The sequence below is a fragment of the Myotis lucifugus genome, unplaced genomic scaffold (assembly GCF_000147115.1).
Source record: "Myotis lucifugus unplaced genomic scaffold, Myoluc2.0 scaffold_52, whole genome shotgun sequence".
Taxonomy (NCBI): Eukaryota; Metazoa; Chordata; class Mammalia; order Chiroptera; family Vespertilionidae; genus Myotis; species Myotis lucifugus.
The window spans coordinates 6,327,238-6,345,955 of record NW_005871100.1 but is presented as its reverse complement, the minus strand read 5'-3'; the positions used below and the strand labels follow the sequence as shown (position 1 = coordinate 6,345,955).

The following is an 18,718-nucleotide window of genomic DNA, read 5'->3' as shown; positions in this document are numbered from 1 at the left end:
ATCTTCATTAATTCTCTTCCACCCAACCTATATCACACATCCTTACATTTTTAAAAAACCATCTGCCAAATGATACTTTAGTATGAAGCATGTCTTCAAATTTTGCCAAATTTTAACCAAAAATGTAATTAACATCACAAATCATTTCCAAAGACAAGCTACTCTAATTTTAAAAGTACTTAAGAGGTTTGTTCTAAAGCACTTTTTTTGCATTCTACTACCTCTAGTATAATACTGATTTTGCCTGATAACCTTAATTTCTTTATCCAACATAAAGAAACCCGAATTAAACACACATTAACATAATTCAAAATAATATTCAAAATAATTTTCAGGAATCCATAGCAAATTAACCAAGGAATAGGAAATATCTCTTTAACTGGCTATAATACAGACTAGGCAATAATTTAAAACATTTGTTATACCAAATTGACTGAAAATTGGGTAATTTTAATCTTGCAGGATTAGGGGAAATTAAATTAAATTACTTTTTATTTCATGGGGCCCAGGATTTCACTCCTCTCCTTCCCCTGAGTTAAATTTATAAAAATTCTAATAAAATATCACTACCCACATAATACAGGGTCGGGCAAAAGAAAGTATAAAGTTGTATGTGGAAGAGAGTTTATTCTTGTATTATTATTTATTAATTATTGTATTATTTTCCATACAAACAACTGTAAAAACTACTTTTATCCTGTATATGTTATATTAACAAAATATTACTTAGTTTATTTATGTCCTAGTTTCTGTAAGTGGAAGATGGTATTAGAAAATAAGACCTGTGTGCTTGGTGTACTCATTGCTACTGGGGTGCCATTGCTTCTTTAGTGAAAAAAACTAGGAAATATATGTATACACATATGCATGTATATACATATCTAAATATATCATATACATATTTAGATCCATGAATTCATACTGATTCTCCTAATTTCAATACAACACCTTAGGGTCCTAGGGTTCTTTCTTGCCTTTCCCCATTCCATGTTTCTAATTTCTTTCTCAGACACAGAGAAATCTAACTCCCATTATCCTCCATATTACTTATTTGCTCAAAGTAACCAACCTACCAATGTAACCACTCTGGTTGACTCTTCTACATGCCATCTCTGTAACCCTCCCTCCAAAAAACCCATTTCCTCAAACACTCGGCACATTACTGCCCTTACTGCTATACTGCCCTCTTACCCTCCTCACTGCTACACTTACCAGGGTATCTATATAGTCAAGGCTGAAGGGAAGGGGAATAACAAATAGAGGTGAGGGAAGGGACTCAGTCATTATTTTAAATTATATGCCTTAATAGTTGACTCCTCTCCTATACTCCATCTTTCAACATGATATCTTTCCATAACTCCCCTATTAAAGAATGGCTAATTGGCTATATTTGCTTTTGCAAATTAGGCTTCACCATTAAACATAAGAATGCTCTAGAAGTGGTACTCAATTGTTAAACTTGACAATTTCCATCAAACTGCAAAAAAATAAAAATCATGATATAATGAACCATATTGAACCCTCTTGAAGCAGAAAAAAAAACTTAAAAACACCTTGAACACTTAATTCACAAAGACAACATATACATCAAAAAAAGCACATAAAATTTAGTCAATCTATTACAATATGTAAAATTTATACAGTGCACTTTTATAATATTCTAATTTACTTTATAACTACTTAGGGGTTCCATAGAAGGATACTCAATTCTTGATTATGAAAGGTGAAAAAATAAAAATCTGCTCAGCCATTCATTCATCAGGATGAGGTAACAACGACTGATAAGGCCAGCTGCAAATTTAATAGGAAATATTGTTTCTCTCAAGGACACACCGTAGCTGAAAAGTATCATAACAACCTCCTTTTTTGAGTGACTACTATGTTGTTACTCACTGAGAAATCTTATTGTCTAAAATCAGAAATATCAAAAAAATTACTGTTTAAACATTAATCGGTAAGAATGAAACATCCCACTTTTGCCTGGAGGAGCTACTTCACCTTGACACAGAGAAGCAGGCTCAATTTCCGACTTAGGTACAAAGGTTCAGAGGAGGGGTTTTTGAACACAACATTCCATATAAATGTTAACTTTGTAGTTTCCAAGACAACAGGACCCTGGGTCTATTTCAAAGTTGAGACCAGATATTGACCCCATTTACACATAGCCCTGCTTTGTTTTAAGTCCGTCAGAATACAGCTTCATTTAAATTTCATCTGAACTCCACCCTTCCTCTAAATCCTACAACAATTTTATCTTTTCCTTTGGCGAAATGCCTGCCTGGTACCTGTTATATAAACTCCCTCACTGAAACAAGCCCTGAAGGTCTTGGAGTGGTAGGGCTGAACAAAAAAAGTGACAGTCACAGCCCAAACTTTTCATTCCTGTTGTTCATGATCATAAAGCTCACATAATTATGTGTAACAATGAGAGCCAGAAGACAAGGACAAGGTAATTAACTGGTTAAAGCAACACAATTTTAGCTATCATAGACACAAGTCATGAAACAAGAAAACAGGCTTTATTTTCATCAACTAACCAAAAGTTATACACCCCTATATCGTCACTGAGTTAGCCAACTAGAGAAAGATCTACTGGTAGAAAATTGGGTGAATATCTTCCCATTTTCTCCTCACTGTTGATCATGCCCACTCCCATTTAACATGTTGGGAATTTGATGGTGGTTGAAGAGAGTGACATCAACATCCAGACACTAACCATTCTTTGCAGTGTTGCCATCAAAGGAAAAAAACAAACAAACTGTTTGAACCACTTTTAAGAAAAAAGGAATTGATCTCCTAGAAAAGATTACTATGTGTAAATAATTCCCTATCAAGATTTGTTGGGACATACTTCTGCTTCCACAAATATTTAGCTTTTCGGTCATAAAAAAAAAAAAAAAAGCCACTAGAATTTAAACCCCAGACCAAAGTTCTTTGGTATATAATTATTATATTAAAACAAATTTTACCTTAAATTCTGACAACCATTCCTCCACAACCCCTTTCTCTGAAGTGAACATCTTTCCACATCTGTTCTAAATCTTCAATCTGAAAATTAACATAGAAAATTGTTAAAATTTTAAGTACATTTTCTTTATAGTCAGATTATTATAGATAGAAATGAACCTATAAAATTTAGTTATTTCCTATTAGTAAAAGTAAAGCAATTTCAAACAGAAATTACTGGGTTCATTTCAAAACCAGTGTGCACAAACAAGCATTAAAATGCAAGAATTTTAACAAAAGTATAAGTGTCATAATATGATGATATTGGCTCTGCAATTTTCTTTCAGCTTTCATGAATGCCAGCTGCAAAACATACTGAACATTTTTTCCTAGTTTCAAGTGAATAATTTCAAATAGATGATGCATCGCAAGAAAATTGCAGAAAATATTTTAAAACTGTGTATTTTCAAAAAGACATGCATTCAAAATTGACTTTATAGAAGGCATTAAAGTAATTGAATTTGCTTATATTTCAGTTATTTATAAGAATAACAGTCTATCTAGGCAAGCCACTTGGTTCCCTTAAAGCTTAATATTAACAAAACAAAAGTAAAAGTGGTAATATCCAAGATAATGACTGTATTCAACACTAGTTATTCAGAAGATTGGAATTACTTAAGTATAAAAAGAAAAAAAAGGAAGCTTAGGAAATGAAAAACAAATTTATCTCCAGCAAAACTTGTCAGAGTACAATGTAGTTATCTTCATCCACCCATCTATATGAGAGTAGACTTAGAAACTGTTTCTTGAGGAAAAATCTTAGCTCTACCTAAATTTTCTAACCTCCTAATTCAGGTACAAAACCTGCATTAGGCTTCTTAATTTTCATCAGCATTATCAAGTAGTAGAAACTGAGACAGAATTGCCAGAAACTGAATCCTAATTCTATTAGGGGACCCTTCAGTCTGCAGGCCGACTCAGCCAAACTGGATAGGGCAGAAGAAAATATTTGTAAAACTAATTTCTTGGGCTTATCAATGTTTGGTTATTTGGTATGAGTACTTATGTATTTTATTAATGCTGTATTTCTCTCTGTGTCTGGTGTCTCTCCTTTTGTCTTGTCATATGTCCTGAAGAGCTTGGCCTTATGACCAGTGAGAATACTTTCTCTCTGGCTTCCACTATCTAGAGGTTGCACTTGCTTGTGTGCCTCCTGCTCTCTGTCCAGCCACGCTAAGCTCTCAAGGGAATTTTCTATGTATATCCATTTCCTCCCAGAGATGATAAAAACAGGGCCCCTCATTCTTGTTTTCCATTAGTTGGAGAATATGCATATGGCAGGCAGCCAAGTAGGATGTGGATTTGACCTTAGGAAATCTAAACACCCCATTCAAAAGGGAGGAAACATGATTCCCCATATTTTGGAATGGCTGTTTCTCACTCTGGGAGTCAACTTTAACTTGTGAGGGTTGCATCTTTTTGCACTCTCCTTTGGGGATGTCTCTCGCATCCAGAATATTGGTTTGAGTAGCTATTAAGATCCTACTCGTCAATAGACAAATCCTTTGAATTGGAAAACTTTCTAAATGAAAAAGAAAGAAAACCATTTTCAGAGAGCTCTCATATTGTTATACTGGCTAGTCATTAAGATTCCTTTAATAAGATGGAGGGAGAGAAATCAAAATAAACTCAGACACCTTCCTATTTGCCTTCAGACATTTGCAGATATAGAGAAAGCAAGCCCGGCGGGCATGGCTCAGTGGCTGAGCATTGACCTATGAACCAAGAGGTCAAGGTTCGATTCCCGGTCAGGGCATATGCCGGGTTTTGGGCTCGATATAGTGTGGGGTGTGCAGGAGACAGCCGATCAATGATTCCCCCTCATCATTGATGTTTCTATTTCTCTCTCCCTCTCTATTACTTTCTGAAATTAATATATACATATTTACAGAAAGAAAGGGGGGAGGGAGGAAAGGAGAGAAGGGAGGAAGGGAGATGGGATATTGGAAGTATAACCATTCTGCACTTATGAAGAGAAAAAACAAAAGGCAAAATCTTATTAAAAGACAATTTATACATTTTTATGTCCTAAGAACTGAGCTTGGTAACTGTCAGGTTGGAAGCTCCAACGTATGGCCAGACAGAAATGTGGGCTAAACTCCATTTATGGCTATGGTCCTACCAAACTGCTGCCAGCCCTCAAGGAAATTATAACCCAAAATTACAATGATTATTATGAGTAATGTTCCAAATAGATTAGATCATTTAAAAGCAAGGGCTTCCAAATCAAATAAACAAAATGAGATACCTATATTTTAATACTGATAAGGGTAAAACAAAGAGAAATTTATAGGACTCCTTGACATGAGAATTCCATGAACTATGGGAACAAAAACCCATTGGTGAAGCCCTAACTCAGGCTACAATTAGGTTAAAAGAATATAGTAATGTAAGGATTGATACAATTATGAAAACTGGAAGGTTTACACAGGCTTTATGTTAAAAAGAGTTATGTCAACTTTATCTGAATGTTTTATGGAAAAGGATGTCTGGCAGGGAACAATTCATCTACCCAAAACCTGTTGATAAAGTTCTAATGGAGGCTATAGTTAAGATTTAATGGTTGATGGAGTTAAGATAAAAGATTAGAGGCAAGTTGTTATGTTTTGCACAGGCTTCATGTAAAGTAATTGCATCTCCTTTATCTGATTGTATTGTGGAAATAGACATTGTCTCTCACCAGGAAACATTCCCCTGCCTGCCTGGGACATGAAGGCTGTCAGTTCTTTCTTTTGCTATCAGAGGGAATGATCTGGAAGGTAATGACCTTTGCAGCCTCTTGAGTCCATGCAATTGTTTAATACTGCCAGAAATATTTACCATTTATTCCAGCTGAAACCTGACAAGCTATTTGAAAAGATTTAATAACTTTTTTTTTAATCAGAAATTTGGCAAAATTGGAAGCTGAAGATTAAAGAGTATGATAGGATTTCTTAGAAATCATCCTCTCTCCCCACCCCTCACACTCCACAGGTTTAGCTTAGTTGTTTGAGCTTCGTCCCATATACCAGGAGTTCGAAGGTCAGGGCACATGCCCAGGTTTCGAGCTATCCCCAGTGTGGGGCATACAGGAGGCAGTGATCAATGTTTTTCTTCCATCCATGTTCCTATCTCTCTCTCCTCTCCCTTCTTCTCTCTGAAATAAATTAAAAACAAAACATATTTTAAAAAATACATCCTCCCCTATGCTAAATAAAAGAACACAAAAACGATGTACCCAGAGGGAAAAAAAGCTAATTAGGGATGAAGTGCCTTGGGAGGAAGGTCAACCAGAGCAATTGTCCTTATCTTATAAAGGACATTGTGAAATCAGAAATGCAGCTCTAGAAGCAGTTCACAGCCCACCTATCTTTATCATCCTCAATTCCTAAGACCAAAGAGGGGAAAAAAGAAAGCCGTGTGTGTGTGTGTGTGTGTGTGTGTGTGTGTGTGTGTGTGTTTTAAGTACAAGCATCTATAGAAGCACCTTGCTCAATATCTAGATATGGCTAGACATCTAGAAATCTTCTCTACTGCCTGTATTCTGAACTCAGAAACTGGGATTATAGTCTTCTCCAATCATTAACCTTCATTTTTCTTGTTTCCATAGAAATGCCTTTTATTAAATACCTGATTTGCTTGCACCATAGGACTAATTTTGGGAGCCCACCTGCATCACCACTTCCTAAAATGAATAACTGTTTAACTGATCTGACCTATACTTAGACAGACTGTTTTTTTGTGTGTTTTTTTTGTTTTTTAAATATATTTTATTGATTTTTTACAGAGAGGAAGGGAGAGGGATAGAGAGTTAGAAACATCGATGAGAGAGAAACATCGATCAGCTGCCTCCTGCACACCTCCTACTGGGGATGTGCCCGCAACCAAGGTACATGCCCTTGACCGGAATCGAACCTGGGACCTTTCAGTCCGCAGGCCGACGCTCTATCCACTAAGCCAAACCGGTTATGGCGACAGACTGGTTTAATGAGATATGGAACAAATTCTATCGACCCAACTTCTGGAATGTGATACTTCTCTCAGGAAGCTTCAGAGGAGGGAACTGTTGGGGTTCAGAACATGTCACCCCAAGATGTGTCTCTGTGGTATTCAGATTATTCTGAGCTAAAGACAACCGAGACCCTGTGGGCTCATAAGAAACATTTGTCCCCTTCAACTCCTTTAACCAACTAGAAGAATTTTAGTTAGGGGCATTACCCATAATAAGAGATAATCAAAGACCACCTGTCTTGACCTATCTACCTGGCAGAGCAAACTACTAATTACTGAACATCTCCTCTTCTTCTTGTCCTGTAATGACCCAACGCAGTACCTCATTGTAAGCTCAAAATGCCCTATATACATACCTCATTTTAACTTTCTGTCCCTGAACCTCTCCTCTATGTGGGGTCTCTGACTCTCTCCTACTCACATTCTGCCCACATTCAAGAAAAAAGGGATAAGGAGGAGAGAGAATGCCTTCCACCTAAGGAGACTTCCTTCCCTGAGCTCTTGATAACTTCCATATATAGCTCATTGGCCAGAGTTCAGTATTAATGGCCACACACAGCATTATGGGAGGCTAAGCAAAATAATCTTTAACAGAGTGACACATAGCTAAAAATTTGGGTTCTACTCCTGAGAAAGAAGTGAAAAACAAATAGTTGTGAACAATTAACAGTCTGTTCTACAAATGCCTTTTGTTATCTGATAGGGGCTAGTTTATGTTACTTTTATAAATGAGCTCTTCTCTCTTTTTTAAACTTTATGTTTTGTTCTTTGTAATTATAATTGCTAATTACAAGTATTTAGGAAAGCCATCCTTTTCCTATGTATTCTGATTATTTCTACCAATCTTAGTGAATTAGTTATTCAGACTTCTAGTAATTCTTGTCTATTATCTTGAATGTTCAAGATAGACAATCAAGTTAATTATAAATAACTGCTCTGACAGTTAAATTTTTTATTCTACTTCAATATTAATCTCCAATTAATCTTAGATATAAAAATTTTGTCATTTGATTGTCATGTCATATTTTACATTTCAAACATTTTAAATTTACATGTTTGGCTCAGTGGATAGAGCGTCAGCCTGCCCACTGAAGGGTCCCAGGTTCGATTCCGGTCAAGGGCACATGCCCGGGTTTCGGGCTCAATCCCCAGTTGGGGGGTGTGCAAGAGGCAGCCAATCAATGATTCTCTCTCATCATTGATGTTTCTCTCTCTCTCTCTTCCTCTCCCTTCCTCTCTGAAATTAATAAAAAAATATTTTAAAAAAGAAAGAAATCAAGGCACATACAGAGGTAAAATATAAGATCACTCTCATAGTTACAGAAATATCAGAATCCCCAACTCCTGGATCCTTCCAACTAAATATCATATTGTTACTGTAGATTATAATCAGGAAAAATAAAAGGATAAACCTCTGTATTAATTCACTAACTGAGGTAAATGCAAATACATTAAATAATTTAGGCAGTGCTTCCTCAGTTGATGTTATAAGAAAACTATTCAGAAAGATATTAACAGTGGTACTATAGTTATAAAAAAAAAAGGCTTTCCCCATGAAAATGTAACTATTCAAGACAGTTAAAGAAGTTTCTTTCTTTTAAGCTTAATCAAAGGACTTTTCAGGGCCTTTATATGTTAAATCTGTGTTATAAATCTCCAAGAAAGGTGTTTAGAATGAAGTATTTTCCCAAGAGCATTTGACCATGGAATCCTTTACTGTTCAGCCACATCTGGCATCACTGGGAATAAAGTCTGGAAAACACTTAGTGTGAGTCAAATGTCTCATACACAGCAATGATGGATGTCCATGGATAATATTATGATAATGACTAATATTCCTCAAGCACTTATGTGTCCAGCACCATGCTAAGTGCTTTATGGGAATTTTCATTTAATCCTCACAGTCTTCACAAGTGGTGAATTAATATAATCTCTACTTCACAAAAGAAGCAGGTGGAGGAGGAAGAGGAGGAGCAGGAGGAAGAGGAGGAAGAGAAGGAAGAGGCAGAGGACGAGGAAGAGGAAGAAGAGGAGGGGAAGGAAGGAAGGAAGGAAGGAAGGAAGGAAGGAAGGAAGGAAGGAAGGAAGGAAGGAAGGAGCAGCTGCTGCTAGCCTAAACAAATAACCTGTCCAAGGTCACATACCAGTAAGTGGTTGAGTTAGGGTTAGACCCCAAGCAGTCTAACTCCAGAGTCCCCATTCTCAATCACCATTCAACAATCCAATACTCTTTTATTCTTTTTTTTCTCCCTAATATTTTCATTCCAAATTAAAAACTAGAATATTTTCATTCCAAAATAAATTGGTAGGGAAAAATAAATTACATGGATGATTCTCTTTGGCAGCCAAGTTGAAAATTATAGGGTCATAGAAAAATCATGGTAGGGTACTGGAGTCAGTCTTTATTTCACAGTTAGACCCAGCTCTGGCACTTGTTAGCGTGTGACTTTCAGAAAATTCTTGGGTTCAGTATTTTTTTCAATGAATGGAATGAAGAAAAAGAAAAGAGATGAAAAAGTGTATCACTGGTATTTACTATAGTGATCTCAGAACTGTTAATAAGGATGCTCCCAACTGTGAAAAGTAGTTATCAACATCTGCATTATAGGAATGTCTTAGGGATTAAAAACAATACAAATATTAAACAAAGAACTTATATGCATGTATGCATAGCCCGTGGATAAACATTGGTTGGGGAAGTCCTGAGGAGGGGGCAGCAGCAGGATGGAGAGTGTCAAAGGGGGAGGGAAGGAGGAGGATATGTAATACTTTAAACAATAAAGTTTTTTAAAAGGTAAAAAATAGCCCTAGCTGGTTTGGTTCAGTGGATAAAACATTGGCCTGCGGACTATAGGGTCCTGGGTTTGATTCCGGTCAAGGGTACATGCCCGGGTTGCTCGATCCCCAGTGGGGGACGTGCAGGAGGCAAACTATCAATGATTCTCTCTCATCATTGATGTTTCTATCTCTCTCTCCCTCTCCCTTCCTCTCTGAAATCAATAAAATATATTAAAGATAATAATAAAAATGCTCTCTTTAAAAAAAGGTAAAAAATAATAATACAAATAGGGCACTGGCACACCATAGACGTAAATAATGATAGCTCTCATCATCACTAACAAGATATTTATCAATTTGACAATTGAGAATAAATTTCAGGATCTTACACTTCCTGAAAAGGGATGGAGGGAGAATGAGAGGAAGGCTTTATTAGATTCTAATGCCCTCCAGTTACTGCCATCCTTATTTATGCTTCACTGATTAACTTTCTGATTTAGTAACCTAATCTACTGTCACTGCCTCCAATTATTTCACCACCAAATGTATTCCTTACCCCCTTTACAGTATATATTGGTTCTCATCATATATTCTCCATGGTCTTATAAATAAATCTATTGGTTCTTCCTCAATACTCATTCTTTCTCTTTAACCTTGTCACAAGTGTCTTCCTTTCTGAAACTCTACTAAGAAGACATCACTGACTTCAGTATTCTGATTCTATCACCCATGTAACCATCCTTCTTATTTTCTGTACTTCTCTAGTAGTCTAGTTGATTTGCACAGTTCTACTTTTCCTACATAGTGGATGCTTTCCCCCAACTCATTTTTAAAGTATTTTCATCTTCTTCCCTATTCAACGTCTGGAATGAAGTCATTCCTCTATCAGGACCCACTTGAAGTTTCATAATTTTCCCAAAAAGTCTCTCCCTCTTCTAAACTACTAAAGTGTTTACGTTTTAGGGGCTATGTTGTCACTCTGTCCACTACTGTAATATCTATGGGTTAACAAATGAGCAGGAAACTTGAAATTTAGGGTGGAAGAGGGTGTATATGTGCCTAGCAAGTTTAAAGAGGCCAAATGGGCAACTTGTTATACTCCACATGGGCAGAGGAGGGGAGTGTAGTATATGTATGTTAATTAGAACCAGTACCCTAACTCAATTAATTAAATGTTATTGACATTGAAAGGGGAAAAAAAAAACCAGAGGGGCTCAAAAAGATAAAAATAGAGTTCATAATTGCTTGCCCAATTTTAGCACTTTTAAGGCTTACATTATTCTATAACCTGAAATAATTTTCATAGTACAGTTTAAGAACTCAAATACAATGTTTTCATTAAGTCTCGTGCAAAGAACTAAATGAATCTTTATGCATTTATATGAGAAAGCAGCTAATGTTCATCAGCTAATCAAAGACTCTTTGTTCAAGATACACACACCAAACAAATATCACTTAACATTTACTACCACAAGGCTACCCTGATACAAGCCTCAACAACGGCAAATATTTCAACTACAGTAGGAAAGTACTGTTTCCAAAACTCCTTGATCTTACATCACATTCTTTACAAGGTACAAACGAAATTCAGGAATACAAATTGTTTTTGAACACCCAATAAATTAAAATGTGAATTATATAAAGTGCATTATATTGCCCAACCAGCGTGGCTCAGAAGTTGAACATTGACCTATGAACCAGGAGGTCATGGTTTGATTCCCGGTCAGGGCACATGCCCAAGTTGCAGGCTCGATCCCCAGTGGGAACGTGCAGGAGGCAGACAATCAATGAGTCTCTCTCATCATTGATGTTTCTCTCTCTCTCTCTCCTCTCTGAAATCAATAAAAATATATTTTAAAAAAATAAAGTGCATTATGCAAATATTATCTCATTCCCATTCCAAGATCTTCTGCTTAAAGAAAATGCAAAACTATTTTCTCAACAAGCTAAAAAAATTGTCAAAAATAATGCACAACTTTGAAACCCTAAAATTATTCTCATTTAAATGAGAAACAAGCTAAAGATGTTTACTATTCGCTACCATAATTTAACATTATCCTAGATGTTCTGATAATTATAATTTTTTAAAAAAGGAATAAGTATTAGATATTGGCAAGAAGACAAAACTAACATGTCCAATGCTATAACTGCCTTATTATAAAAATATTAAAAACTATTAGAATTAAAAGCTCATAAAATGACCATTTAGAAAACAGTATACACAAATCACCAACTTTTCTATGTCCCACACCTAGAAGATGTAATTCTCTTTAAAATACAAAGAAAAAAGATTACATTCACAATAGCAAAATAAGTTTTAAAATATGAAAATTTAACTTTGAAGACAGGCAGAATCAAATGAAGAAAACTATAAAACACTGAGTCATTAAAGATGACTTGGAGAAATTATAATTATATTGTAAAGATATCACAATTACCTTCAAAATATTAATTTAGAAATTCCAATGGGGCTCTTTTAGAATCTTAATAAAATGTTTTCAGTTAAAGGTAATCTGGAAAAATAAATATATGAAAAATGCCAAAAATCTTTTGAAAAAGATAATAGGAATTCACACAACCATATAATAAGACATATTAAAAGTTCTAATAATTAGGACTGTTTGAAATTACTGGATCAAAAAATAAAGATTCCAATGAAGCAGAATAAAAGGCCTAGAAAAAATCATATAGATATATATAAACATAATTTGTTATATAATAAAGATGACATTTAAAACCTCTGAGGAAGGATATGAAGAAAAGGGAATCTTTGTACACTGTTGGTGGGAATGCAGATTGGTGCAGCCACTATGAAAACAGTATGGAAGTTCCTCAAAAAATTAAAAATGGAACTGCCTTATGACTCAGTAATTCCACTTCTGGGGATTTATTCAAATAACCCAAAACACTAATTTGAAAAAAATATATGCACCCCCATGTTCATTGCAGCATTATTTACAATAGCTGAGATTTGGAAGCAGCCCAAGTGTCCATCAGTAGATGAGTGGATAAAAAAAGCTGTGGTACATTTCCACAATGGAATACTGCTTGTCTGTAAAAAAGAAGGAAATCTTATCTTTTGCAACAGCATGGATGGACCTGGAGAACATTATGCTAAGTGAAATAAGCCAGTCAGAGAAAGATAAGTATCATATGATTTCACTCATACGTGGAATCTAATGAACAAAATGAACTAACAAGCAAAATAGTGACAGACGCATATATACGGAGAGCAAGCTGACAGCTGTTGGGGGTGTGGTGGGGGGGCTAAGTGGCAGGGGAGGGAGGATTGAGCCAAAAAGAAAAAAAAAAGGAGAAAAAAAACTCATGGACATGGACAACAGTGTGGTGATTGCTGGGGAAGAGGTGGTTATGAGGTGAAGGAAGGTGAAGGAGGGTATAGGGCGATAAATGGTGATGGACGGAGACTTGACTTGGGGTGGTGAACATACAATACAATGTACAGATTATGTGTTGTAAAATTGTGCACCTGAAACCTGTATAATTCTGTTAACCAGTGTCACCCCAATAAAATCGATAAAAAGGGGGAAAACTGACTTTAAGAAACAATAATTGTGAAGCTAAAGAAAAAAATAAAATTAAAAATAAATCCTTTGAGGAAAGATAATTGTTCAATAAAAAGTATTAAAATGATGGACTTGCCACTCTACATTAAAATACATCCAAAATAGACTAAAGATGTGCCCTAACTGGTTTGGCTCAGTGGATAGAGCGTCGGCTTGCGGACTCAAGGGTCCCAGGTTCAATTCCGGTCAAGGGCATGTACCTTGGTTGCGGGCACATCCCCACCACTGGGGGATGTGCAGGAGGCAGCTGATCGATGTTCCTCTCATCGATGTTTCAAACACTCTATCCCTCTCCCTTTCCCTTCCTCTCTATAAAAAGTCAATAAAATATATATTTTTTAAAGATGTAAATGTTTTTTAAAACTGTGAAAGTAATATAAGGAAATAGAGGTGAATAGTTATATACTCTGGAAATTTGAGAAGGCTTTCCTAAGCAGGCAGATATCAAAAGAAAATTTGATAGATTTAACTATACTAAAAATGTTTAAAAATCTGTGTAAAAAGCCCTGGCCGGTGTGGTTCAGTTGGTTGAAGCAATATCCTGTACACCAAAAGGTCTCATGTTCGATTCCCAGTTAGGGCACATACCTAGGTTTAGGGTTTGATCCCAGGTTGGGTGCATGGAAAAGACAACAGATTGATGTTTCTCTCTTCCTATCCCTTTCTCTCTCTCTCTCTCTCTCTCTCTCTCTCTCTCTCTCTCTCAAATCAATAAAAACATATCCTTGGGTGAGGATTTTAAAAATCTGTTTAAAAAGAAAAACCTACACCAAAAACAAAATTAGGATGCAGATGACAAACTGGAGAAATTATTTGCAATGTAATTTGACAAAGGTATAATAGTTTCACATACAAAGAGCTCTCATAACTAAATTTTTAAAAATCTCCAATATCTTAATAAACAAAGACACTAATGGATAATTCACAAAAGAAATACAAATATTTAGTGTCACTAATAAAGAAATAAAATTTGTATAAGATACAACTTTTCATATTAAATGGCAGTTTTTCATTGCTAGTGCTGAATATGAAGAGGTTGCTGGCTTTCTCAAAACAATAAATGTGAATAGTAATTAAACCTTTCTGGAAGGCAATCTATTAATACCTATTTAAAATAATTTAAATATGCATAACTTTTGACTTCAGAATTTATCCTAAGGAAATAAAAATATAATGATTAAACTGTCAAGAACCTAACTACTACATTATTCACTCACATTTATTGAGAAAAGCCTAAATTTTCAACAATTGAAATGGTGGTTAAATAAATGATGATAAATCCATTTGCTGAATATTATCCACACATTTAAAGTAATGTTATGTTATAAACAAATAATACTTTATTGACTTGGGTAAGCATTCATTCTATTAAGTGAAAATAAGACAACGAGAAAACAACTCATACCAAAAAATGAAACTATATATGATATGGTTTCTTTAAAAAAAAAAAAAAGTAAATACCTATTAAAAAGGCCAATAAGACCAAAGTGATAATAATGATTATCCCGGGATGGAGGCATTATAAATGTTACTTATAATTTATGCTTTCCTGAATTTTACAATATTACTACAATTATTATGTATTACATTAGTAACTAAGAAAATACCGAATGTTTACAATACTGCTGTGACTATAGCTACAATGGTATCCAAAATCAGGGCAACATTGATATTCCCACTCTATTTAGGCTGCACAAAAATCAGGGATGCCAAGCCTGAATCACAGTGAAAGAAATGTTGAGAACTCTAGAAAACAATCAGAAGTTTTTCACTCCACCTTTATGATCAAGTACAATGTGAAAAAAAATATTTAGATATTAGCCATTCTGCTTTTAGCCCCATGCCAAATGTAAGAATCAAGAGTAAGGAACAACCCCTGGACCTCAAAACCAATAGGGCTCAGCTTTTACCTACATTCAAATTGTGAGCCAGAAACTTTTTTCTAAAAAGTGAATGGGGGGAATATAGGTATTATCTTTCTCAGTATAGAAAGCATGGGCCTTCGACACTTTCTAATCACAACTCTTCTCAGTCTCATTTGAGAGACAGAGAAATTATTTTCTCCCCCAATGTATTTAAAAGGCATATATCCTAACGGCAAGCAAGCAGGATTTCTTCTGAGCAAAGATGTTGTAAACAGGAGATTTTCAAATGTTAAATGTTCTCTTTCCTCAGTGCAAATATGCAGCCTAACTCTGCGAGGGCCAAAAAGACTCTGGCTCTCAACAATAAGCAATAATCAAACTGTTAATTCCATCTGCTCCCCTCCAAAAAATGACAAAACATTACATGGTGGTGCCAGGGTCTCAGGCTCCATTTAAGGGGTTTTCTGAAGGGCATCCATTTTCACAATATCAACATGCTAAATTTTTTTTAGTACTTCAGAAACCAATCCTGATACTATATGATGACAACTTTGATGCTGATAACAAATAAATATACTATCTTTAACATCTTTGTTAGAGATGTTGTTTCCAGAATTATCTTCCTTTCTTATTGGTCAAAGCACTAAATTCCAACCACTTCTATTGTCTCAGGGACTTAATTCCAATAAACATCTATCTAATCTTTCCTGAATATCTTATTTCTTGCTTTCCTTAAGAATGTAAAGAAACAAGCATAACATTTCTTCAACCTGAATCCCTTTGTAGTGGTTTCAACATGCCTGCACAGTGGAATTACCCAGGGAACTTTAAAATACCTATGCAACTAATCTATTGTAACAGAAAGTAGAGCAATAGCTTACAGAGATGAAAGGGAGGAGAGAAAACTTTTGGAGGTGATGAATCTGTTCATTATTTTGATTGTGGTGATGGTTTTGTGAGAGTAGACATATGTCAAATAAACTACACACTTCAAATGTGTAGCTTATTGAATGCTAATTATACTTCAATAAAGCTGTTGAAATAAATACTGATGTCTGGGTCCCACCCACAAATTGATACGGGGGCTCCCCCTGGAAACTGGGATTCTTAAAAACTCTCCAGATGATTGTAAATGTGCAGCTAAGATTGAGAACCACTGCTCTATATCGATCTTTATCTCCTCTCTCCATTCTTTCAGTTTTCTTGAAATGCCTCATTCAAGCATGTTTACTTTATCATCATCACCCATTCTTTCTCAATTTTCTGAAGACTGGTTTCTGAATCACCACTCAGCTAAAACTGTACTTGTTAAAGTCACCTATGGACTCCTGACAAATTCACTGGTTCCTGGAGTCCTCTCCTTACTTGATACTTCTTTACAGCATTCAAAACTGTCCATCCATTCCTCCTCTATGTGAAAATCTCTCCACCCTTAGCATCTCTCCTGATGGCCCTCCCACCCTTCTCTGACTCCACCTTTCTCTTCTCTTTCACACTATTCTTCTACCCACTTCTCTTTATCAGTCAGTTCTCTGCTGCTTTTATCATGCTAAAGGCTTTCCCTGACTTATTTCAACATAACTAAATCAATACAGCTTCAAATTAACCCCCAATTTTCCCTCTAATCCTGATTTCCTTTACAAATTCCACATCCATAGATCCAGACACCTACATCTTCACCTGAATGCTCCATAGCTTGGTCAAATTCAAGAAACAATGCCCTGGTCCAGCCTTCTACCACCCTCACTAGTCTCATCTTCCACCACTTCCCTAACTCCTGCATTCAATGTCAATGTTATTGACTTTAGACTTGTCATTGAGAATGACCTCTCTAATCTATCATGGTTTCTCATGCCTCTTTGCCTTCTCACTTTCTATATTCTCCTCTTGGAAAGTGATTCACTGCACTTGGCAAAATTATATCATACTTCAAAACTCTACTGCAGCGGTTCTCAACCTGTGGGTCGCGACCCCTTTGGGGGTAGAACGACCCTTTCATAGGGGTCGCCTAAGACCATCGGAAAACACATATATAATTACATATTGTTTTTGTGATTAATCACTAGGCTTTAATTATGTTCAATTTATAACAATGAAAATACATCCTGTATATCAGATATTTACATGACGATTCATAACAGTAGCAAAATTACAGTTATGAAGTAGCAACGAAAATAATTTTATGGTTGGGGGTCACCACAACATGAGGAACTGTATTAAAGGGTCGCGGCCTTAGGAAGGTTGAGAACCACTGTTCTACTGCGTGCTCCTGACTCTACCTACACCAAGAGTTAGCTATCTCCTACTCTGCTCCCTTACTACACTAGGCATATCACTTACCACATGGTTGTATGATTGTTATTTTACTTACTTGTCTTGTAAATTAGTAAATTCCTTGATGACAATAGCTATGACATTCATTTCTGTATCCCTAGTACCTAACTGCTTGGGTCAGTACAAAATACATTTGTTTGACATAATTTCAATTATTTACAAAATATAAACCTGATACCCTAAACATGATCTTCATACTAACATTATTTAAAGATTTCTTAATATTCATTATAAAATAAATATCAGGCAACAGGATCCTGAATAAAACAGTCAAATATCTTGACCATAAGATATTTTTAAACTCTGTCAAAATGACACCACTCTAAAAAAATGCAACCAACAGCATACTTCAGAAAAGATAAATACAACAAAGAAAGGAAGTAGGAATAACATACTAATCTAGCCAATGCTTTATGTGGATGTCCATACCAGGTACCGTTAAGGCTGATAACTAAGAGGGTTTATAATCCCTCTCTGGTAATAATCAGTGTAAATTAAAAAAAGAATAAGCCAAATCCAGAATTTGTTTTCTAACCATGTGATGGTTTTCTCCCTTACTATTTTGTTTACATGAATTATCTGAATAACTAAAGGTTTTCCTTTTTTCTTTCTTGCCTTTCCCTGCACTTTAAAAATGTGGTGCTTTGGACTAATACGGATCTTGCAAACCTTAAAATGTTATTAACCTAAAGGGGGGGGGGGATGCTTATAAGTTGGGGGAGTTTGAGGGGGTAGAGTTTGGATGTTAAGACAATATTCTTAAGGAAAACAAGCCTCCCAGGAATATAACATTGACTCAAGGTGAAAAGAGATCCTTATGACTTTATGTAGATGAGATTTTAAAAGCTGAAAATCTCAAACTGTAAAGGGTTACATGAGCCAAAGAGGTGGGCATACCAGCTCCAAAAACTACGTGTGACTCAAAGGACAGATAATTTGCAAAAGGACTGCGTGGGCCCTGCTGCCTGCAGTCGGGGCTCTGAGATAAGTAGCAGCTGCCAGGCCAGCGGCACCAACTCCCCTACCTGCAGCGCGAGCGGAGCGGCGGGGCTGCCGGGCGGGCGGCAGCGTGTGTATCAGACACCGATTCTGTGCAGCCGCCGCCGCTAGGGCTGCAACGTTCAACTTTCGGAAACGTCTACACTCGGAGTGTACAAT

The 18,718-nt window shown here is 35.9% G+C and overlaps 1 protein-coding gene across 4 annotated transcripts in view; it reads right to left on the bottom strand.

The window, feature by feature from the left end:
• The window catches only part of FAM126A (family with sequence similarity 126 member A), a 61,613-nt gene that overhangs the window by 41,805 nt on the left and 1,090 nt on the right, over window positions 1-18,718 (bottom strand). For all 4 annotated transcript variants that reach the window (XM_014455914.2, XM_023753856.1, XM_006088809.3 and 1 more), the window contains exon 2: window positions 2,970-3,048. In XM_014455914.2, the coding sequence (XP_014311400.1) occupies window positions 2,970-3,020 (51 nt within the window). In that variant the 5' untranslated portion in view covers window positions 3,021-3,048. The remainder of the gene's footprint in view (window positions 1-2,969; window positions 3,049-18,718) is intronic.